Source organism: Lontra canadensis, unplaced genomic scaffold (genome assembly GCF_010015895.1).
Source record: "Lontra canadensis isolate GAN:19392208 unplaced genomic scaffold, GSC_riverotter_1.0 scaffold58, whole genome shotgun sequence".
Taxonomy (NCBI): Eukaryota; Metazoa; Chordata; class Mammalia; order Carnivora; family Mustelidae; genus Lontra; species Lontra canadensis.
Window position 1 is genome coordinate 6,980,925 of NW_022631052.1, and position 23,869 is coordinate 7,004,793.

Here is a 23,869-nt window from a genome sequence, read left to right on the forward strand (position 1 = left end):
TTCTTGTTTATGTTCAGTTGGTCCCAACATTAGGGAATCATGAAGCCTTGGTTTATTGGATTTGTTAAGTGTATTTACTAAGTCCTAAGGAGGCCTCTGTGATACATACTCCCTGAGAGCTGTGTCAGAAATTCGTGATGAATAGATTCCTAAGAACTAGGGACCTGTAATCAATTTCCCTTTGCCACAGTCATTTTTTCAAGTGAATGCCTTAAGGAAATTGGGTGTTGAGTTGTAGGCAGTAAGCTGTGATGGTTTTCCTACAGATAAGTTTTTGTCCTGTTTTAGGGATTTTGTTAACACTGTTTGATTCTCCCCCATTCTGAAGTTGTGTGTTTCCAGTCCTGTCTAATGACATAAGGCAAATATGGCAAGATGTCAAGGTCATACCTGATAGTTACTTCATCCTTCCCATAGCCAGAGCTCCTTCAGTACACGGGAGCCAGCCACTGTTACGGACACTTCATCACTCTTAATATCGAAAATGACCAAAGCTTTAACTCCTGCTACATGGCTGCTTCTTACGTTTAGGTTCTGTCTCGTGCGCTGATGTACATTCCACAGTTGGGGAAGTATGCAGAGAGCATTCTGGAAAATGGCAGCAGTAGTGGCAGGAAACTCGCCAAACTTCAGAGAATCGCCCGCCAGGCTGTCGCCGCACTGTGTGCCCTCGGAGGCTTCAAAGAGACCATCAAGATAGGGTCTGAGGTTCAGGTAACCAACTAGCCAGCATTTCCCAAGTCCCTGCTCTCCCCAAGTTACAGCATCCACTGATTCACTGATCATTTGTAAAGATGGTATCATCCACCCAGTTGAACAGAAATCCTTGTTCCTTCAAGCTAAATAAGGAGGGTGAGAAACTCATGAATTCTAATCCACCCTGTGCTACAGGTTATTCAAATATTAGTACAGTACTCTGTGATGTTAACTATCATACTTATGTCCCATGGTGTCACAAATATTTTAGAGCAGGAAGTTTGAGATTCTGTCATATTGTGATACCCTGACATAGGCTTGAGGACCTGTAATTTGAACTCCCATTCAGTGCTTCGTATCTACACCGTACTGAACTACTCCTTAATGCCACGAACGACAGCTGTGAATTTATTTCTCCACACCTGTCCCATGAGAGAGTTGCGTACACCATCGGAGCTGGTCAGTGGTGCTAATCCATCTTTGTCTCTAGGTTTTAGGTAGAGGAGTATCAGGAAGCATTGGAGTCGTGGCTTCTATCAATGAACAGGAAGGTATAGCTACAGTCAGATTCCCACCCATAGACTGTAGAAAGACTTCGCAAGCATCAGACACATTGACCATTCCATTGTCTAGACTTTGTGTTCCAAGATCGGAGGTAAGGTGATTTTTAACTGCATTACTAAATGTCACTACAAATGGTAACCATGCTGTCATGAACAATGAGTGCACATACAGTACAGAGGCACAAATACTTAGTTATCTTAAGTGTTATTTGGGATGTATATTTATATATAGGGCGTAATTACTTCATAGTAACATTTATGTGAAGATTGTCACCTAGATGACAAAACTTATTTCTTTGGTTAGGAATATTCCGCAGGGTTTTTGTATTTTTAATTGTTTTGGACTAGGTTGCAATTTTCTGTATGGTGCTTTTACTGTTTTGACTGAAATTTTGAGAATTAACTCCAGATAATCACACCCTCATTTCCTAGAAACTAACTACTTGAATTTAACTTTTTGCCATGCCCCCCCCACCACCATCAGGCACTGCCTCTTCATAAACTGTCCATTACTGAGAAGGTAGTACAGGCAGTCCAGTCCATGTTGCTTCCTCAGGAGGGAAGTCTCTCTATTCATACCTCACTTCCTGCAACAGGAGATGGGTCAGCTCCTGTGATGGCAGTCGTTCGGCTCCTGGCTGAAATAAGAACAAGGTGAGCACCTTCCAGAGATCCCCTAATGTGGTGGTGCAGGCCACAGAGGTGGGGGGCCTTGCCGGACCCCTCCACTCCCGGCTTAGTGGGCCCACAGTGTGAAGTTAACGCCCAGCTGAGATCAGAGACCATTCTCTTGTGCTGCTTCCTACATTTCTGTTATATTCCCCGACTTCTACAAGTTTTGTTGCATTGTACAATTTAAAACCATTTAGCTGTTTCCTTAAGAAAATAAGTAAGCGATCAAAGTGTGATCTGTGGAACCCATACTTTGGGAAAACCACTTTGGTCTATCCCAGTGAATCTCTCTGCCACTTTACCTTGTTTAAATGGCTCAGGCTCTGTTAATATATATCTGATTCATCACTTTCCAAACTGATAAGGAGAAAAACCAGGGAATGCCCTCAAGTGCTGGTGTCAGAAGGGAAAGCAGCATTTTCTTGCAAATACATTTATTTACCACAGTAACAATGGGACTTCTTAGAAAGTTCTAATATGTATTTTGAATTAGGTGAGAAATCAGCATACAGATTTTCCAAGTGTCTGGGTTCCTCTTATTCCCAGAACACTACTATCGCCCGTGGAGCACAGTTTAGGCGATGTTTCTTAAAAGATAATGCCGATTTCTCACCTGGCTCCTTGTATCTCCACTTGAGTGAAGATGGCAGCCATTCTGCCCTCTTCGGCTTGTCCGTACGGTGTCAGCAATTACTCGGGGCGGAGGAGGGGAGAAGTAATGTTTCCAGACCAATCCAGTTCAGAAAAAAAAAGCAAGTGGAATGGGGAGTTTGAAGCTTTTTGTAAATTAGGGGGAAAATATGGTTGAAATGCCTTTCATAGTTAACTTTTTAGAGAATGAACATTGATGACTTTGAAATATTATAAATCTTTTAACATTAAGAGCATGCCTGGTCATGGCCCAGCTTTTAGAAGACAGCTTATTCTGTGAAGAATTCATACAACAGTGTCCAGCAGCTGTCGAAGTTCTCAACCTGGTAGCCCAGGAATGCAGTGCTGGTAAGTACCTGTGGCTTTCTGTACCGTCCTCTATTATTAATGTTGTGCGCTCATTTCCAGTTTGATGATGGAATGCTAACATGCACGTGCACATACACTCCAAGTAGCTGAGCTCTAGATAGCAGTTAGCACAACTTTTATCCCAGATGTAGAAATGTAAATAGCTTTCAGTACTCATGAGGTAGTAAATCAGCGTTTTTCAATTTAACTTGGGGACCATGCCGGCATGTTTTCTCTCTTCCATTCATATTAATTCATTGCATTTATTTTCCTGTTAGAACTATTTATGAACACTTAGGGCTACTGATACTTTCTGACTATTGTCATTGGCTACATTTGAAATCAGAGGTGTTTGCACTAATATCCATCTCTCTCTATGTGTGTGTGTGTGTGTGTGTGTGTGTGTGTGTGTTTAAACACAAAAATAGGGAGACTAGTATAAGGAACCATCAGTTTAGCAGTTATCAACTCATGGTCAGTCCTGTTTCATCTGTGCTGTACCCCCCTCCTGGATTGTTTTCAAGAATATTCTTCGATATTATTTTACCCATAAATATTTTGGTATGTGTTCTAAAAAATAAGGACCCTTAAAAAAACCAGAATACCATTTATGGTATCAGAAAAATTAACAGTAGTTCTTTAATATTAACTATCTAGTCCATGTGCAACTTTCTAATTTGTTTATTTGAATCAGGAGCCAAATAAAATTCTTACACTGTAATTTCATTGCTATCTTTGAATTTTCTTTTAAAATCTCGATTCCCCTCATTATGTTCTTTATTTTTTTTTAAGATTTTATTTATTTATTTGACAGACAGCGAGAGAGGGAACACAAGCAGGGGGAGTGGGAGAGGGAGAAGCAGGCTTCCTGCCGAGCAGGGAGCCCAGTGCAGGGCTCAATCCCAGGACCCTGGGATCATAACATGAGCCAAAGGCAGATGCTTAACAACTGAGCCACCCAGGTGCCCCCATTATGTTCTTTTTGCCTTGCAATTTATTTTTTGAAGGGTTTTCTATAGTCTGGATTTTGTTGATTGTATCTCTGTTGTGTCATTTATTGTGTCCCTCAATCTTCAGATTTCCTATAAATTGGTAGTTGGTCCTGGGTGTTTTTAAGTGAAAATTTATGCTTTGTCCCCAAGGATTTAACTGGACTCTAAGGGAAATTGCTCATAGATTAATATCCTCTAGTGCTCTAGTGGTGGCATTTTCATGAACTATAAGAAATAAATGAATATTTTTAACTTCCTTACTGGTTTTAGTGGTATCCTTTGTGTATGCAGGGGGTCATTTTTATTATCCATATTATTTATTTCTCATGCCATTTGCTTTTTCAGTCACTCCCTAATCTCTCCTTGGTCCATAAGTTTTTGTTCTTTTTCCCGTGGTACCAGTTTCTGTTGGTTGGTCTTTGGTTTGGTCTTCACTCCATATGTGTCTTACTTTTCAAATCACCTTCCTCTTTTAGGGGTAGGGCTGTGGAACCAGTGACCACATTAATAAACCTCAGAGAGATCCTGAGCGTAGAGAATAAGAACAGAAGAAAAGGAATTTGCTAGGCTTCTCAGGGGAAATCCCTTGTGACTAAATGTGTGCCCATAATTCAGCTTTGTACTCGTGGTTGGGTCTTTGTTCCTGGCCTCTACTTTTTCATGTTCTTGGCCTCCCTTGCAGATCTACATGACTGATTTTTAGCAAGCACGCACTTGCTGAATTGATCACTCACTTTCCTTTCTTTCTTTCTTTTTTAAAGATTTTTATTTATTTGAGAGAAAGAGCACAAGCTGAGGGCAGAAAGAGAGGGAGAAACAGGCTCCCCACTGAGCAGGGAGCCTAATATGGAATTTGATCCCAGGACCCTGGGATCATGACCTGAGCTGAAGGCAGGCCCTTAAATGACTGAGCCACCCAGGCACCCTGATCACTCACCTTTTTTAGGACTCTTTCTGAGTATCCTTTTTATACATTTTATTGAATAAAGGAGTCTTAAACTGTGAAATTAACTTTCGTACTTAATGTACAAGCTAGGAATCGTAGTGTTTGGAGCAGTGGCCTCAAATGGTTTTAATAATAACCCACCTAACCCATCTTCCCTAATGGAAAAGAACTCTGCGGTCACAAAGAGTTGGATAGAGATGTGTGGGAAGTGTTGATTAATTGCACAAAAGAGAAGACTGTGAGCTTATACACATCAATTTACATCCTAAAATAGTGTCTTCTGTTAAGTTTAACAGTCCTTAATAAGTCACTTAATAGGTTACCAGAAAGACCTTTGAAGTTTAAAGCACATGTCAAAGTTTGCTGGCTTCTCAGTCCTTTACCTGTGAACAATCACCAACAACAAACCAGCCCTGCTTCTGGATTATGTTGTAACACAGCAGTGAATTCTTAGAGCCCACAAAAGAGTCCTGGACTGTGCTTAGAAGCAAAGCTGTTTAATAAGTGATTCAAGGGGATGGGTAGAAGAGAAAGTTCTTTGATTCTTATTTTTTACTGTATCGAGACTTTTTATTTAATGTGTGAAAATGTGAAATTTACCCATAATAATAAATACACTTGATTCTCTAAAATGAAAAAAAAAATTCAGGGAATTTCTTCCATTATTTTACTTCCTCTGGGATGAATTAAGCAGAAGACTGGGCATTATAATGTTGACTTACTCCTAACTCAATTTTATAGCTTCTCTAATCCAGGGAAAAGAATATCTCATTTCCATTTGGTCTAGGAAGATAAACAGTATGCCAAAGAGCTTTTTCCCATGAAGAAATATTTCTGCGAAGTTCACTGAATCCCTTGGTTGAAATAGCATAGGAAACAGATTTTAATCTGAAGAAAAGGCCTGTAGAAACCAGAAAAATTCCCAGCTTTATGTTCTTACAGAAGCCAGAATCTTTCTGGTCCAGCTTTTTTTTTCTCCTGCCTACTTCCTAAATATACACATTCCCTGAGCCAGAGGTTCTTTTCAGACTTTGCAAGTTCGTAGGAACCCCTCGGAAGCATGTTTAAAATGCTTTCCCGGCTCCACCCAAAAGTCAGAATCACTTGAAGGTGAGCCTGGACTATTGTGCTCAGAAGGGCCCAGACCTCACCTGAAGAAACTGCACTAAGCTTTGCTGACCCACCTTCTTTGCACTCTGCCCTCCCCTGTGCTTTCCATAGCTGCTTCTGTGGGTGGTCCCTCCCTGGCTAGCCAGGCCTCTCGGACCTTTCTCTTAGGACTCCCAGCCTCATGAATACCCCACATTTAAGACTAAAGTCCTTATTTCCTCTGGAGTCAGCTCTCCTTTCCAACTTCCCTGTTTTAGGTCATATTCAGACTGTGTTTTGTTTTGTTTTGTTTTTTTTAAGATTTTATTTATTTATTTAAGAGAGAGCATGAGAGGGGAGAAGGTGAGCGGGAGAAGCAGACTCCCCACATTGTAAGAGTTATTTGTTTCAGGATTTTACTTATTTATTTGAGAGAGAGCACGGGAGTGGGGAGGATCAGAGGGAGAAGCAGACTCCCCACTGAGGAGGGAGCCCAATGTGGGACCCGATCCTGGGACTCCAGGAGCCCCAACTCTTATAATTGGCTCTTACAATTTTTTAAAAGATTTTATTTATTTATTTATTTAGAGACTGCGTGTGCATGAGCAGGGGGATTGGCAGAGGGGGAGAGAGAATCTCAAGCAGACTCCATGCTCAGTGTGGAGCCCGACACACAGTCTGACCCCATCACCCTGAAATCCTGACCTTTAGCTGAAACCAAGAGTTATACGCTTAACTGACTGAGTCACTCAGACACCCCAATTTTAAGAGTCAGTGTAATTTTAGCTGTACTAGTCTCTGACCAGGTAGCACATAAATAAATCTTTTCTCCCATTCTCTGGGTTGTGTTTTCACTTCCTCCATAGTATCATTTGAAACACAAATGTTTTTCATTTTGGTGAAGTCCAGTTTCTTTCTTTTTTCTTTTATTGCATATACTTTCGGTGTCCTATCTAAGAAACCATGGCCTAATTCAAAGTCATGAAAATTTACACCATTATTGTCTTCTAAGAGTTTTATAGTTTTAACTGTAAGTTTTTTTCAGGTCTTTGATCCATTTTGAATTGATTTTTGTGTGTTAATTGAGGTATTCCCAAGGCCTCTGACTCTTGATTCTCCTAGACCTTTTCTCCTTTTGCCAAACTGCCTGGAATTCCCTTCTTTCTCTGCTTATTGAAACCCTGTATTTTCTAAGCTCTAATTTGAGTCTGTCTTTACAAAGCCTTTCTGGGTCCCGGAGTAAAGTGTTTGTACTTAGATCATATCGCATACCGCAGCCCCGTACTGCGAGCGTCTGCGACGTGTCAGTGCACGTACACATCTCCTCTGTCCTCCCAGGGTGGGAGCTTTGGCTCACGTATCTTTGTACTCTCCAGCACCTAGCACTGTGCCTTGCTCCTAGGAGATGTTAAATAGATAGTAGATGTTTTAAAAATCCGTTTCAATGATGAGCTTCCATTTTATTGAGTGTTCGTCCTGTGCTAGGGACTTAACTAAAAGCCCCACTTGTGTTACTTCATCTCCTTACAACCTTGTGAGGCGCAGGTGCTGTTGTTACTCCCGTACTGGAAGTGAGACGGTAAATTCCGGGTAAGGAAGCCAGGTCCTGGATCCGGGCAGCCCCACTTCAGAGCTCACGCACTTGCCCACGTTGCTGCGCTGCTCTGTGTAGTAGACAAAGCTATCTCAGGCTATTGGCTTTTATTTTATTTTTTTAAAGAATTTGCATAATCTCCAAAGCATTTAATTGTTTTGACCCTACTCCAGAAGAGCTGGAGCTCTCTTGGGGGTGTGGGACTAACGTTCACGTGTTCCATGTGCTCCCTTCCAGGAGAGCGACTGGCGGTGGTGGAGGTGCAGTGTGAGCGGCTGCGGATGCTCTACCGGGACTGCGCTCGGCCACCGCCGCCGCCACTGCAGGCCGACCGGAGACAGGTGAGCCCAGCTGTAGGGCGCTGCGTTAAAGAAGGCCGCTGGCCCCTGAGTGCACTTTAGAATGAGCATTTGCAAAGCCATGGGAAGTTGCACGCTCTGTGCTGATGCACTATCGTCTCTGAATGTCGGAGCACATCGATTTGACATTGAGTAATGAAAGATCACAGCAAAGGAGCAGAACTCATTAATTTGTAAATAATTTCTCACATTATCAGTAACAGAAAAAACTTAGAAAATTTTAGATCTAGGGGCGCCTGGGTGGCTCAGTTGTTGGGCGTCTGCCTTCGGCTTGGGTGGTGATCCCAGGGTCCTGGGACTAAGCCCCATATCAGGCTCCCTGCTCGGCGGGGAAGCCTGCTTCTCCCTCTCCCACTCCCCCTGCTTGTGTTCCTTCTCTCACTGTGTCTTTTGTCAAATAAAGAAAATCTTAAAAAAAAAAAAAAATTTTAGATCTATAGTCCATATAATGATGGTAGAAGTTATAATGATAAAAGTATACATAGAGACTGAGAGTTGATTAGAAAGCAAAAGTGGCAAAGTGTTCTGAATTGGCACTTCTGTAAATGTTCTTAGCAGCTTATTTGTAATAACCCCAAAGTGGAAACAACCAAGATGTTTACCTCCCTGATGAATAGATGCATCAAATGAGTGCATAACTCTGTAAAATGGAATGTTATTCAGCCTTAAAAAGTAAGGAAGTAAAAAAAAGAAAAAAAAAAGTGATGAAGTAGTGATCCGTGCCACAATATGGATAAACCCTGAAATTACACAGAGTGAAAGAAACCAGGTACAAAAGACCATGTATTACGGGTTCTCATCTATTTGAAATGTCCAGAACAGATAGATCTAGAGACAGAAGGCAGATGGGTCCTTGCCAGAGACTGGCAGGGATGCAGAGAATAAGGAGTGACTGCTAACAGGTAGGGACTTAAGAGGGACAAAAACACTCTAAAATTTGATGGTGGTGATGGTTGCACAATGCTGCTCGTGAAAAACCATTGAATTACACACTTTAAAGCGGGGATTGTATGTTATGTAATTTGTATCTCAAAAAATTGGTGCATCTAGGTACGAGTGTACAAAAATTGCCATTTTCTTAACAATTTTTCGATAGGTTTGAAACTATTTCAAAATTAAAAATATATATAAAAGACAAAATGTCCCCTGAAATGTCAACATCTCCATTTAGCGTTGTCAGCATAACAGCATGATGGATCCCTATATTTTTTGCATGACAACGAGTCTCTGCTGTTCATACTGTTTTGCACCTAGTTTTTCTGCCTCCACAGATGATGACTGCCTTTCCATGTCAATCAGTAGAAACTTAATAGTCCAGTGTACCCTTGTGCCTCAGTTTCCCCACTCGGGCTTTTCTTCTTGCGTATCTGCATCGTCTCCAGTTTCTTTCTTTCCTTTTTTAAAGATTTTATTTATTTAACAGAGAGAGAAATGACGAGAGAGGGAACACAGCCAGGGGGAGTGGGAGAGGGAGAAGCAGGCTCTCTGCTGAGCAAAGAGCCCAACACGGGGACCAATCCCAGGACCCTGGAATCATGACCTGAGCCAAAGGCAAATGCTTAACCAACTGAGCCACCTAAGTGCCCCTAGACTGCCTTTTTTTAAATACAGTTTCCTGTGTAAAAACAAGGTCTATTCTTAAAAGATGAACCTATATTATAATACCACTAGATAAAAATTTTTCTTCTTTGAGAGGTTAAAGGAATTTTTGTTTGCAGTCGTACTGAATGAGGCATTTTTCCCCCATTGTAGCCCAAAGAGATCACTTGGAGCCCCTCACGAGTGTTCCCGCCCGTCCGAGCCTGCATGTTCTCATCGCACCTTACTTCTGTCACCTTCCTGGCTGACCCCAGCGCTGGGGGTGGTCTGCCCCGGGGCACATTTATCTATGCCACCTCACCACTGCCCGTTCAGGTGAGAAATCACACGATCTCTTGCCTATTTCCTTCATCTTTGAGAGAAAAAGTGAGTTTCAAGGGCCCAGCTGGAGCCCTCTGATTGCCTGCCCGCTTCTGGTGTTTCCTCAGGCCCCATCTTTTTACTGGGAAATTGAAATTGTTTCCTATGGAGATACTGATGACGACACGGGACCAATCGTTTCCTTTGGCTTTGCTACAGAAGCAGAGAAACGAGATGGGGCTTGGACTAATCCAGTGGGCACTTGTCTTTTCCATAAGTAAGTGGCTACTATTGCTGTTGCTTAAAAAAAAAAAAAAAAAAAAAGTAGTGGGTGTGGGTGTTTTAATACTAAAATAATATTATAGTTTCAACCTCTAAAACTGTATAAAATACCAGTTGGAAATATATTCAAGTTGAGGCAAAGACAATAAAAGAGAATAGCTCTTAGGCTTGCTCTGGTCATTACTCTTGTGCTACTAAAGCCCCTCAGCCTGCTCACTACTTAACTGCCTCTGTGTTGGCCAGTCAGCCTTGGCTTTGACTTTGCTTTGCTCGCTTTCCTAGCAATGGCCGAGCCGTGCACTACAATGGTTCCAGTTTATTACAGTGGAAGAGCGTGCGCTTGGACGTGACTCTGTCTCCTGGTGAGTGCAGTAGGAGCTTTTTTTTTTTTTTTTTTAATACCCTGTGTATTTCTGTTGTTCCCAGATTTTGTCTAAATAGGTTAAAAGTAAAGAAACTTGGCAACTGGAAATGGGCAGTTTGTCTTTTAGTGAAAGCCAAGCACTTGTCATTGCTGTCTGCTAGTTTACACCAAACCGCTCCTTTCCAGAGGCCATTATAAGAGCCTCCATATGGTAAGGTAGGAGTCCCATGTGCTTCCGTTCCTGCATCCTTAGAAAAACCTGAGATTTTTGCTTCTCTTTGAAGTTGAGTCTTTTGTCAGCTTTTCACTGATGAGCAGATAAATAGGTTAAAAAAAAAAAAAGTTTATCGCCAGCCCTGAGGAACTTGCAGAATGCATTATCTGTAGCTAACGTGCTGTACACTTTGTTCTTGGGGGCCTAAACATCTGGTCCTGCTTCGACACATCTGCCCAAAAGTTTGAGTCATGTAGACCGTTGATTCAGTTAAAACAATAATAAAAACCCTTCTCCCTCTTCTTTTTAGCCTCCAAATAAGTATCTTTCTCTGTATGGGTGAACTGGGATCCATCCTTCCTGCTCTCGCAGAGGAGCAAAGTGTAGGCCTCGTCCTCTTGCCATTAGAAGCCCCCAGACGTGTTGGCTACGTAGTTTCAGACAGTACATTCTCACATCGTTTCTGAGGAAGCTGAACTTGTCCTACGTGGTAGATGGTCTGGGCTGCTCACATGGGGAATAATAAGTCACCCGATCCATCAGGTCACCTTGCGCAGCTGGCTGGGGATGATTTTGCCATCACTTCACTTAGGGAGCTGCTTGTTAAATTACACCTTCCAGGGAGTGCAGTGGTCAAGTTATGACTTAGAGATAATTTCCTGGCAGTTACTGCTCTTGCATTTTCTGGAGCAAAACTGGGACATTTCAGCTGAGCACTTAAGTGTTTCCAGCACAAAACAGTCACAATTTGCTGTTTGAGAAGGTCTTGCACGGGACCTCAGGCAAACATGCTCCCCTCTTCCTAGAGAAATGTGTCTGGGTAGGAATCAAGAACTCACTTTTTACAGCAGCATCTTAGCCTCTGTGCCAACACTCCTGGTATCTGTTCATCAGTACATATTTGCTGGGCATCTCCCATGTGCCGGGTACTTCTCTGGGCCCTGGAGATGCGATGGGAAACGGTGATAAGTCCCCAGGCTTTGGGAAGCCCATCCTAGTGGTATGTGGAGCATAGGAGACTGTAATCAAAAGCCAGAATCGTAGAACTCCATGCACTTCATGAAGAGTTCACACTGAGAGACTAATCATATGGCCCCGGGTGAGAGCAGCGTGCCTGGAGCAGCCAGCGTGGGGGCACCGTTGTGCTGGGTGCGCTCCTCTGGGTCTCTGAGCTCTATCCTATTCAGTTCCTCATCCGAAAGCACCTTGGCTTGTCTTCGCTTCCCACAAAAGTGCCTTAAACATATAAGTAGCAGGTGGGACAGAAAGTGACTTAACTATGTACCTCTAGCTTACTTTGTGGGTTGGGTTTTATAGTATTAAGACCATTTCTAAATCTTCCACAAACTTACCGAGAAAATACTACCTTTTTATCTTTGTGCCATAAGTAATTTTCCGTGTGTCAAAAGGGGAAAACTTCTCTTTCTCTATTTAAAAAAAAAAATCCTACCCAGTGTTTTCCCTTTTTGTCTTGGCTGCCAAGAAAATAAAGGCTACATTTAATGCGTAACTTAGACACTAGGCATTTTCTTGTGAATAGTTTGCATTATCTTTTTAAAATTATTTCAGTTATGTTACTTTGTATTTACTCAAATGCAATACATAACTTCAGACCTTTTTCAGGTGTAATTAGTGGCATAAATAAAGATAGTCGATATGTGGCCTCCTCATGCTGGTTGCAGTTTGGAAGTTTCTTTAATAATCAGTGAAAGGGAAAACAAGATGTCTCCTTCCCGTTCTCTGCTGTAGGTGACGTGGCAGGAATTGGCTGGGAGAGAACCGAGGGGACCCCCCCTCCTCCGGGGCAGCCAGCCAAGGGCCGGGTGTACTTCACATACTGTGGGCAGCGCCTGTCCCCGTATCTCGAAGACGTCTCTGGTGGGATGTGGCCTGTGGTTCACATTCAGAAAAAGGCAGGTTAATCTTACTGGGAAGGAAAACGAGTTCTCCTTAGGAATTTGGGTGGTGCTCAACCACGCTGGGGAGGGCGATGTGTACTCTACTGAACCCACACTCAAATGCTCATCTCACCCGGAGGCACCCTCGCAGACACATCCCATAGTAATGTTTAGTCTGGCATCCCGTGGCCAAACTGACAGTGAAATTAACCATCATGGTATGATTGCAGATCATAGGCTTTATGGAAGCCAATCTGACCATGTCCCCACTACCTTGAAGAAGCAATGCTTGAGCCAGGTCTGGCTTACCTGGCCTTAACTTGGCAAAATCAGAGGAGAAACATGTCCCCAGTGAAGGGAGCAGCTTGTGCGGCAGCATCAGGCAGGAAGGAACAGTGTTGGGGATAGGGACGGTCACCGTCTGAGTAGCATAGGGTTGGGAGAGTGAAGTGGGGGTGGGAGGAGGCAGTGACCCGTGCAGGGCTCCGTCTCCGCCCCCAGGGCACGCAGTTACACGGACGCCTCTGTCTCGTTCCATATGCTCTCCCAGAGCTGGGGCCCTTCCTCTGGTTTGATGTTGAGTGACATTCGTCTTGGAGTGTTAAATAACTAAACAAACCTAACCCCTTTCAAATCCTTTATTTGCTCTCCTTCCCAGAACACCAAGACTCGAGCTAACTTTGGCTCCCGTCCATTCGCCTATGCTGAAGGGCAGGCCCACCGCAACGCCGCCGACCTGTGCACCGATCTGGCCGAGGAGATCAGCGCTAACTTTGAGGCCCTGCCCTTCGCCATGGCATCTGATAGCGACAACGACGCCGGCACCAGTATTGCATCCGACCCGGGCACTCACGGGCCGCCGTGCCGCATTGCTGCCGTGGCCACGGCTCAGCAGCGTAAGTCGCCGCCTCCCGGGGCCCCCATTGCTTCCTGGGAATGCAGGCACTGCTGATTCACAACCCAGCCAACCTGGGCTTGCTCTAGTGGGCCCGGTGAAAGAAAACAGGGAGCAGGAGATGGGGACACTGTACTTTCACTGACTAGAAGGTACATTTCCCCACATCCAGGAAGCTTGCCACTCCTCAGTGCTGGCAGAGCATCGCCACATGGAAATGCAAGCCGGAAAGACTATCCACTTTTTATAAGATGGCTAAAAGCCCCAGAATTTTGTGGCTGCCTCTATTTTTAAAATATTAATTATTTAAGTTGTTTTAAAACTGAGGTCGTTAAAAAAAAACAACAACAACTGAGGTCATCAAAGACTGATAAAATACTAATTGTGGAATCTAGGTGGTAGGTGTTAATGCACACTGAAAAAGCTCTCCTGATTATTTGGCAAATTTCATAATCAAATAAAACCAGGCTTCCTGATCTAAAGGTGTGTGCAGACTGTAACTGGCCTGGTTTGCAGACTGTTTTAAGACTCTGTTTACTACTTTCTCCTGATGAAGAACTTGCCAAATTTTTCTCTGAATGGCATGAATTCTATCCATAGAAATGATTTTTGGAATCAGGATCGTGATACATGATTAGTTACTCCATGGCTCCTTCAGAATCCCTTCAAGTGCTAGAAGTCTTTCTCACAAATGAGGAGATTCTGGTTTGTCTAAGGGGGAGAGAAGTTCATGATCTTTCTGGCCTGCTCTTGCCTAGAATTCACTGTCACTGTGCTCTGTTACAGAATATGACAGTGACACCTCCTGTCATTATAAAGTTGAACTCAGCTATGAGAATTTCATCACCTCGGGCCCAGACCCCCACCCACCTCCCATCGCAGACGACGAAAGCGATGACGAGGATGATGACGATGTTCCTCAGGTACAAGGCCCACAGCACTCGCGCGGCTCCCTGGTGACCGGACGAGCCTCCAGGAATGATTTTGATCTGAGGGTGCAAGGCTGGAGTGGTGACACGTCCAATTATGTCCCTGAGTTTGAACGGTAGCTCTGGAACATTCATCTTTGAAGCCACATATCAGTAGCAGTACCTGCTAAGCTCTTAGGCCCAGTACCGATCTGGGTGTGGGAGAAATGGAGTACCGTGCTAGTGATTCAGCGCTGGGTCAGGGACCGAGTGGAGGGCTTACTTGGCTTCAGAGGGAAAGGAAGGGCTTGCCACAGTTGGGGCTGTTGCCCGCCCTGGCATCTGAGGGCATGATTCTGCTGCTGGCCTTGGAGTAGGTCAGGGAAGGGCTGACACTCACACGAGGTGCTTCTCTGTTCATGCCTTTGCCTTCTCTTCCAGGAGGACCACTACGCCCTACTGGTGAAAGCCTGGGAGACCAAGGTGTTCCCTACTATCCGAAGACGCTTCCGCAATGAAGCAGAGCGGAAGTCCGGCCTGGACCAGATCAAGGGTGCTTTACAACTAGGTCTGGTGCTTTATGCTTTCCTTGCGAGCTACATCATGACTTGAGCTGTGCTTAGATGAAACTCAGACATAAATCAGGAAAGAGGGGCTCGTCTAATGTCAGGCCAGACCTAACCTTGTCCTCTACCTGTCCTTTCCTGAGCTCTGTGCTCTTTGGCTTCCATTGCCAGCCTTTTCTTTGCCTGTCAGCTTAACTCCGTGTTTGGGTTGATGGGCTGCTGAAATGGTTGTGCTGGGAAGTTGGATGGCCTGGGGATTAATAATTTGGGCTCTCAAGTTACAGCTATTCTATTTGCTATCTGTCTGACCTTGGGACAGTTACTGAAGCATGCTGGGCTTTCTTTCCCTTTAACACGGAAATCAGTGATGGTGACCACCTTTATGGATATGAGAAATAAGTGCTTTAACACGGGTAGAGCTCCTAGGAACAGTGCCTGGCACAGAGTAAATGTTCAGTTAGTATGGTTCTAGATGTCACTGTGGTAACGATGGTGGTGGTATTTTTCTCCCATGAGTATAGTTTCTCTAGCAAAGAATAATGCGAAGTTTGACCCCAGACAGTGGACTATTCGTGAGTCTTGAGTGCAGGTAGCTAATTTCTGTTTTGAGGATTTTTCTCATCTTGTGAAACACCTGCTTTTTTCCCCCAAACGTGGGGCCTCAGGGATGTGCGTAAGAAGTTTCTCATTTTTGTCCTATGTCAGCAGACTTGCTCCTCTTTGAGCTTGTTCTGAGCTTAGGACGAAATAAAAAGGAAAGCCCGCACTAGACCTTCTTTTTTTGGCCAATTAATATGCCAAGTCCCAGATATCCAGTGATTACTTTTCTCCCATGTTGGCACCAGGACTGAATCAGCATGTGTGAATGTATGGTTTGATTTTTACTTATTTACTTTCATGCTTTCTATCCCCGAAGCTGAGGCGTATGACAGTGAAATGATCTTGTTTAAACTTAACCTGTGCACATAGCCACACCTCCCGTGACATGGCGGGATTGCTTCCTGCTCTTATCAGAGCCAGGGTTCAGCTGCCAACCCAGTTCTGGGGCAGATAAATAGTAAATCTTCTCTACTCTTGAGTTTGAGACAGAGGGAACGACATTAGGAAGACCCTTGGTGGGAGTGCACGAGGCAAGGGGCAGGGAAAAGCGTTGGGCGCGTGAGGACTTTGGATTTTATTCTCTGCAAGAAGGAGCAACACAATTCAATGTAGTAGATCCCAGAGATAGAGAGTTTGCTCTTCCCCATCTGTTTTCAGCATCTGAGAGGAAATGCCCTCGTGTGCTTTGTTGGAGGGCAGAACAGACCTTCTCTCAGGTTCTAACGACTCTCACTTAATGCAATGGCAGGTGCACTGCCTCCCGCTTCCAGGCACCCACGCAGTGCGGGCTTCAGCGTCAGGAGGCCTTCGATTCGGTGCATCCACTTACCTGTCGCTGCAGTCAGCCTGCCTCCTGGGCGACGGGCCCCCGGCGAGGGAAACACCCAGTGGGCCATGGCAGGCGACCTGTGGTCGGGGCTGCGCGGTAGATCAGGGTCCGGCACGTGTGTAGCTCGGCCGGGCCAGTCTCGCGTGGCTTCTGTGACAACCTGCTATTTGAGTGGAGATTGCGAGCTGACGGGCTGACATCTGGCTTCCACTGAGAACCATAAAGCACTGTTTTCAGGGGGGCTGCTGCTTCTTACCGCTTTGGAGAGAGTAAGAAAGGGGGGAGAGAATTTACAGTGTGCAGGTGGAAAGCCCTTGTATGTGATCGTTGGTTGCTTTGCCTTTATTTTGATACAGGTTCTGCTTACATTAGGATTTCTTCTCTTTTCCCCTTTGGTGCCAGAGCCATCCTCAGCATCTGTGGCCAAGGGTGCCTCCTCTTTTCTGCTCTCAGTGTGGTTAGGGGAAGGTATAGACAGCACAGCAGAAAACTGATCATCTAAAAGTGGCCCTGGACCAGAGGGAGACCAGTGAGTCCCCCAGACGGGCCTCCAGCCCCTAATATGGCCTCTTGCCAAGGCATTCGCTAGGAATCCGTCTGTGTGCTGTGACTAGTCATATGAACCAAATTAATTTAAACCTAAAACATTTACCTTTTGAATATAATCTTCATTGTAGCCATGGCAGAGGTGAAAAGGAGGCTGGGGGATGGCTCGTGGTCCCCAAAGGGCCACCCCCGTGAGGTAGAGCAGCCTCCTGTTATCCAGTCCCCGAGGAAGGTTACTGACCCCACCCCTGTCCTGAGCGTGGTTGAACTTGGCATCCTTCCTGTGTCCCTGGATTCCTGCTGGGTCAACAGCAGAGGATTTGTTCTTCTGTCCCCCGTTCCTTTGGAAAATGTTGCAAGATTATTTTTCCATCATCTTCCAATATCAGGCCACACCTCTGTTCTCTCTGACAGTTCCTTCTCCAGGCATCCTTCTCTAATTGCAGCCTCCTCCTTCTAAAGTATGCTCTAAAAATTGCTGTGCCTTTTCCCTCCAGCAAGGCCAGCATGTAAAGGAGTGGGAGACGGGCGTGCAGTCCATCAACCTGCGTGGCAGTGCCTGTGGCCGCCCCCGTGTCTGAGACGTTGTACCCCACCTCCCCGTGTGCCCCGCAGGGCCGTCTCTTCAGGGCCGTGTGTTGACTGCATTTATTAATTAATAGTGGTTGCTGCTGGTGAACGTAACGATGTGTTCTCCCTTGGGAAGGAAGAACACAGCCAGTTCCAGTGCTGGGTAGGAGAAGTTGGTGGAGCTCTGTCTTAAGCAATATGCGAATGCTGTAAAAATCGCACAGTACAAAAATGTACAAAGTAAGAAGCAAACCTTCCCTCACTTCTTATCCTCCGTTTGTCCTCTACTTAGGAAATGAAATGACTGCATAATAACGTCCCCTGATTTTTAACCATTCTGTATTGCTGAATATTTTCCTCGTCTCCATTTGGGGATTTCCGAGCGGTGCTTCAGGGACTGCTCGTGGACCTTTACACACACATGCTTGTGTTTTTGTGGGAGAAATTTGAAGGGTTCCGACAAGTAGGGCATCGAGTGTTTTAAAGTTGCTAGACTCCCATAATTACCTTCCCCAAAAGGCTCTATACTTCTGTGGACGGTGTTTGAAGGATTATCTTAACTCATCGTTCTCAGTGTGAGTCAGTGTTATGGTTGATCCGAAGACCGTGTACTCTTCGGAGAGTTACCAGTGCAGTCATATTTTTTTAGGTATGGTGGACATTGCCCGACAGACGGTTGAATTCCTCTACGAGGAGAACGGTGGTATCCCAAGAGACCTGTATCTTCCCACCATTGAAGACATTAAAGATGAAGCGAACAAGTTCACAATTGATAAAGTTCGAAAAGGTTCTGTTTTCCCTCCTACTTCATCTGTGAAGCTTCCTGTGGAATGAGGGGTTGGGTGTTCACTTTGAGTGTGAGCAGAGCAGCTGTGAGCTCCCCTGGGGCGACTCTCCTTTTGTGGAATGACAGGACCTCTTGCAGCCTCTCTTCTGTGAGGCCCTAAAGCTTGTGTGGCCTCCGGTGGCCGCCTGCACATTCCTGTGTGAGCTTGCTGGCACCCACAGAGTGAGACGGGGTACGGGGGCGGAGGGAGAAATGGGGCATGGATGGGGAGGGGTCCAGAAAGGCCTCCCAGCTTAGGTCAGGGCTGCTGAGCTAGAACCACGAATGTGTGGTTGCGCTGCTTTTTAGAATTTTAATAGAACATGTTTCTTCTTTTGATTAAAAATCTATCGCATTTTTTGAAGAAATGAAAATACGGAAAAGCACAAGAAAGAAAACTGGAAACCACTCATTATCAGACCTTCACAAAGATATGAGAACATCAGGAACAGAGGCAGAAATATATATTTTCATTCTCTTTTTCTTTTTTAGATATAATTTGCATACCATAAAATCTACCCTCTTAAAGGATACAATTCAGTTTTTAGTAGATTCACAAGGTTGTATAACCGCCAACCCATTGCCTCTAATTCCAGAATATTTTCATCCTCCAAAAAGAGCTCCTGTACCCCCACCATTCCCCATTTCTCCTTTTCTTGAGCCCCATTAATTTACTTTTTGTCCCTATGGACTTGCCTCTTCCGGACATTTCCTATGAATGGGATCCTACAACATGGGTCTTTGGGTCTGGCCTCTTTCATACAGCGTAGTCTTTCAAGGTACACACATGTTGTAGCATGTGTTAGTACTTTGTTCCTTTTTATGGCGAGATAATACTCCAGTGTGCGGGTGGTACCCCATTTTTTAATTCACTGATCAAATGATGGACACTTGGGTTGTTTCTGACTTCAGGCTGTTATGAGTAATACAGCTGTGAATGGGTGTTTTCCTTTCTCTTGGGTAGATATGTAGGAGTGGGACTGCTGGGTCCTATGATAAATTGATAAATTGAACTTTTTGAGGAACTGCCAGACAATTTTCCGAAGTGCACCATTTTACATTCCCACCGGAAATGTATACAGCTTCCATTTTCTCCATATCCTCGCCAACACTTACTACTCTGTTGGTTAGATTATAGTCATCCCAGTGGGTGTGAAGTGGGGTCTTATTGTGGCTTGGCTTGTGTCCCTAATGACTAATGACATGGAACATCTTTTCATGTGTATCTTCATTTTTCTTTGGAGAAATGTTTATTCGAATCCCTTGTCAATATTTTTAGTTGGCTTATTTGGTTTTTATTACGAGAGTTCTCACAACGTTTTGTTGTACGATTTCAAGACTGACCTTTGTACCTTTTTAGTTACAACTAAACTGAGGTATTGTTAGATGCTGTAGAGCTATTTTAGGCTCTAAAATATAGGGTCCCAAGATGATAATGGTACTTGCTTCTAAAAAAACTTCTCCTTCTGCCCTCCTCAGGCCTCACGGTAGTAACCCGCTCTCCCGACAGCAACAATGTAGCCAGCAGTACTGTGGGAACTGCTCTGCCAAAATTCGCCATCCGGGGGATGCTGAAAACCTTTGGGCTTCATGGAGTTGTCTTAGATGTTGATTCAGTGAGTAAACAGCCTTTTATGTACGCGGAGACATTCATGCTCAGTTTCCCTGTGCCTTAAAAAGCAATCATGCAGGGACGCCTGGGTGGCTCAGTTGGGTTAAGTGTTTGCTTTCGGCTCAGGTCATGATCTTAGGGTCCTAGGACCGAACCCAGCACTGGGCTCCCTGCTCAGCGGAGGGAGTCTGCTTGTCCCTTTCCCTCTGCCCCTCCCACCCCTGCTCATGTTTGCTCTCACTCACTTGCTCTTTCAAATTAAAAAAATAAATCTTTAAAAAAAAAACCCAATCATGCAGATGGATTACTCTTCGGATTAGGGATGAAGAAAGTGAGCTAATTGCTCACACCAAAAGGCTTTCCTGAGGTTTTCTCATGGGCCAGATCAGGGCTGGTGATAGATGATGATAAGCTCTTAATGCTGTGCTGTCAGCCCCCTTCAGACCACACTGCCTCTGCCATCATTTTGTCAGCCACGTTCAGGCCATCCCTCCATTCTTCCTACCCAAGTCCCAGGAACATTCTCCTGTGGTCCTTGATAAATGGATGGTCAGCATGACCTTTACAGACACAAGTAAAAGAAATAGTTTTATGATTTTGATCATGTCATCTTGCTGGTTCTCCCAGCCTCGGTTTTCCAGTATGCAACACGAGTGTGTTAAACCCATGGCGTTCTCCGGTTGGGGGTAGGGGTGTTACAGGTGGGGAAAAAGGAACAGAAAATGCATCCGGACAAAGCCAAAGCTTTCTTTTGAAAATAGGGTCTTTTGTGAAAGTGATGACTCCACGATTCTAAGGTCTCATGCACGTGCTGGCATGTGAGAAGTTTCCTGGATGAGAAAAGCTGATGAACCTATACATAGTTCAAGCCTAAGAGTCTCTGATGAAAAAGGATCTGTTGCCCCATAGATAAACTAGAATCTGTCCAGACAGAGATACACCAACAGGTCATGTTAGGTACCATTAATGGTGTGAAATGGAAAGCTTTACATTTTTACTGACTCCATTTCACCCAAACTTAATTATGAATCATTAATTTTTTTAAAGATTTCAGTGTATTTGAGAGAGACAGGGCACGCATGTGAGCAATAGGGAGGGGCCGAGGGAGGAGGGAGAGAATCTCAAGCAGACTACTTGCTGAGCACAGAGGCGGATGTGGAGCTCGAGCTAACCCTGAGATCATGACCTGAGCTGAAACCAAGAGTTGGACATTGAAATGACTGAGCCTCCCAGGCGCCCCTTGAATCATTAAATTTTTTTTTAAGATTTTATTTATTTATTTGAGAGAGAGACAGAGAGCATGAGAGGGGAGAAGGTCAGAGGGAGAAGCAGACTCCCCTTGGAGCTGGGAGCCTGATGTGGGACTCAATCCCGGGACTCCAGAATCATGACCTGAGCCAAAGACGGTTGCTTAACCAACTGAGCCATCCAGACGCCCTGAATCATTAAATTTTTAAGAGAGGTTATTGACTGGTGGCTTACTAAGGTGAACATCTAAGTAGAAAATTCCATTAGTAATACTATTAATTTCCCACTGCCTTCTGATATAAACTTCTGATCCGGGTTATCAGAAAGTATATAACTGACCGTGTTTCTCAGCAATGGAACTATGTGCAAGTATAAATTAGAAAAATAGAAAATTTGTTAAAATAATTGTTATTTCTCAAATAGTTTGATTCTTTTAGGTTTTAATAATCTGTAACAAAAATTACGTTCATATTTAAATCCAAAGCCTATATACATGAGTTTACTTTTTTACTTTCCTGCAATAAAATAGAGCTATCAGATTTCCTGCTTTTCCAAAATTATTATTATTTTTTTCAAAGGTTTATGTATTTGACAGCATGCGCGGGGGGTGGGCTGGGGAGCAGAAGGAGAGAAAGAGAAGCAGACTCCCCACTAAGCACAGAGCCCAACATGGAGCTCAGTCCCTCGACCCTGAGATCACGACCCAAGCCAAAATCAAGAGTTAGATGCCCAACCTGTCCAAGCCACCCAGGCACCCCATGCTTTTACAGAGTTGTCAGCATAAAAACAGTGAACATAAAACAACATGCACTGAATTGTGACTGAAATATAGCACTGTTGTCTTTAAATTTTTTTTTTTAATTTTTATTAGAGTTGGGGGAAGGCCAGAGGGAGAGCGAAAATCTTAAGCAGGCTCCGAGCCCATCGAGGAGACCAGTACAGGGCTCATTACCACAACCCTGATATCAGGCCCTGAGCCGAAGCTAGATTCTGATACTTAACCAACCGAGCCACCCAGGCGCCCCTGTCTTAAATTTCTAATTCATGATTACATACCAGTTAAAATTTGAAAACCAGTATGAAAACACTAAACACACTGTCAATATTAACCGGATGTCTTTGACCTCTTAGAGATTCAATATGTGAAACTAACATTTATTACCATGAAACTTTGATGTATATACATATATATTTTAAAACTTGAGGGGGAAAAGTCAGTGCCCAAAAATAAATAAACCGTTTCCTTAACTGTCATAGGTAAATGAGTTAGTGCAGGTAGAAACGTACCTCCGAAGTGAGGGCGTGCTGGTCCGGTACTGGTACCCTATTGATATGCTGGAGAGGCCCCCGGCAGGCTACCGAAGGACGGCCACCAATGGGCTGGTCACGCTGGACAATACCAACCTTCAGATTCACAGGTAAGACTGAGCCCTTCTTTCTGGTGGATCACAGAAGTGCACTTATTATGTCTCTACCACGTGTACCGCTTGTCATTGACAAGCTTTTCCTTCAAAGCTGAGAGTCAGAAAGAGAGACGGGAGCTAGTAAAGTAACAGCAAAATGGCAGGAGTTAGGAAGAAATGTGCGATCTGGTGTCACGCCACCTCTGCCGTAGGCTCTCTGCTGTGAGCTGCAGTGGGGAGGGGGTGGAGGGGAGGCTGGAGATTCAGAAGAGAGTGAAAAAGCTGTAAAGAGTAAAGCCAGTCCAGAAGAGGTAACAAAGAGGATGTCCAGGCCTGGTGGGAGCAGCCAGCTCATCTCTCCATTCAGCAAACAAAGTGTTTACTCCTGAATGTGTGCTTTGTGCCTAGCACTGGGCGGAGGTCTCTAAGGAAGCACATGCCTGCCCTCCGTGGATTGTCTCTCTCCTCTAACCCACACCTGCTGTGGCTTTCCATGTCCCTTGGAGTAGAATTCAAACCATTAACCTGACTCGTGAAAGCCCTGCCTGGGCCCCGAAGTCTCTGCTTCTCCATGTACTCTGTCAGCGGTGCTGGCCTTTCTGCGTCTCTCAGACACGATTCTCGTGTCCTCTGCGGGGTCTCTGCGCGTGCTCTTCCCTCAGCCTGGAGTGCTTTGCCCTGAACTCTGTGTGCCTTTCTCATTCTTGTCATTCAGATGTCACTATGTCGCCTTTCCAGAGAGGGCTTTGCCTCCCCGTCTAACATAAGCATGAAGCCACGTGTTGTCCTAGCGCCACATCTCACTTCCTCTCTAGGACATGATGTTCTTGCCTGCGAGTTTGTGCGAGTTTGGTTTACTTTATTTACTGTGTTGTGTCTCCTCCTCCTAGACTGTGAGGTTCCCTGAAGCAGAGACTTCGTCTCACTCTTCGCCAGAGCCCCCCATTGTCTGATCCGGACGCTGGCTCAAGTTGTAAACTCAAAGTATCTGTTAAAAGGGATCCCAAAACATACAGGCTTGAATATCAATATGGTAGTCCTACAAGTTTTTAAAGCTTTATTTCGTAAGTGAGTTGTATTTTTAGCAAATGGCTCTGATAGATGTAACTTAATGACCTTTGATTAGCAGCTGAGCGAGAAGGCAGGAAAGCGCTTTGTAAAGTTACAATCAGGCTGTCGATGTAGGACATTTATTCTTGGGATTAATATGGTGATCTCAGTGTCAGGAGAACTAAGAAGTCCGCCCCTCGGGTTTGTTTGATCAAGAAAGTGGCTGGATTTGTCACCGGAGTACAGATA

The 23,869-nt window shown here is 44.6% G+C and overlaps 1 protein-coding gene across 9 annotated transcripts in view; it reads left to right on the top strand.

Moving 5' to 3' along the window:
- HECTD4 (HECT domain E3 ubiquitin protein ligase 4) overlaps positions 1-23,869 on the top strand; it is a 186,823-nt gene that overhangs the window by 132,610 nt on the left and 30,344 nt on the right. For all 9 annotated transcript variants that reach the window (XM_032876243.1, XM_032876244.1, XM_032876248.1 and 6 more), the window contains 15 exons: positions 532-714; positions 1,187-1,351; positions 1,744-1,913; positions 2,815-2,930; positions 7,789-7,892; positions 9,663-9,824; positions 9,938-10,086; positions 10,374-10,453; positions 12,419-12,582; positions 13,226-13,463; positions 14,249-14,385; positions 14,812-14,938; positions 18,131-18,268; positions 19,787-19,923; positions 22,425-22,585. In XM_032876243.1, coding sequence (XP_032732134.1) covers positions 532-714; positions 1,187-1,351; positions 1,744-1,913; positions 2,815-2,930; positions 7,789-7,892; positions 9,663-9,824; positions 9,938-10,086; positions 10,374-10,453; positions 12,419-12,582; positions 13,226-13,463; positions 14,249-14,385; positions 14,812-14,938; positions 18,131-18,268; positions 19,787-19,923; positions 22,425-22,585 — 2,231 coding nt within the window. The remainder of the gene's footprint in view (positions 1-531; positions 715-1,186; positions 1,352-1,743; positions 1,914-2,814; positions 2,931-7,788; positions 7,893-9,662; positions 9,825-9,937; positions 10,087-10,373; positions 10,454-12,418; positions 12,583-13,225; positions 13,464-14,248; positions 14,386-14,811; positions 14,939-18,130; positions 18,269-19,786; positions 19,924-22,424; positions 22,586-23,869) is intronic.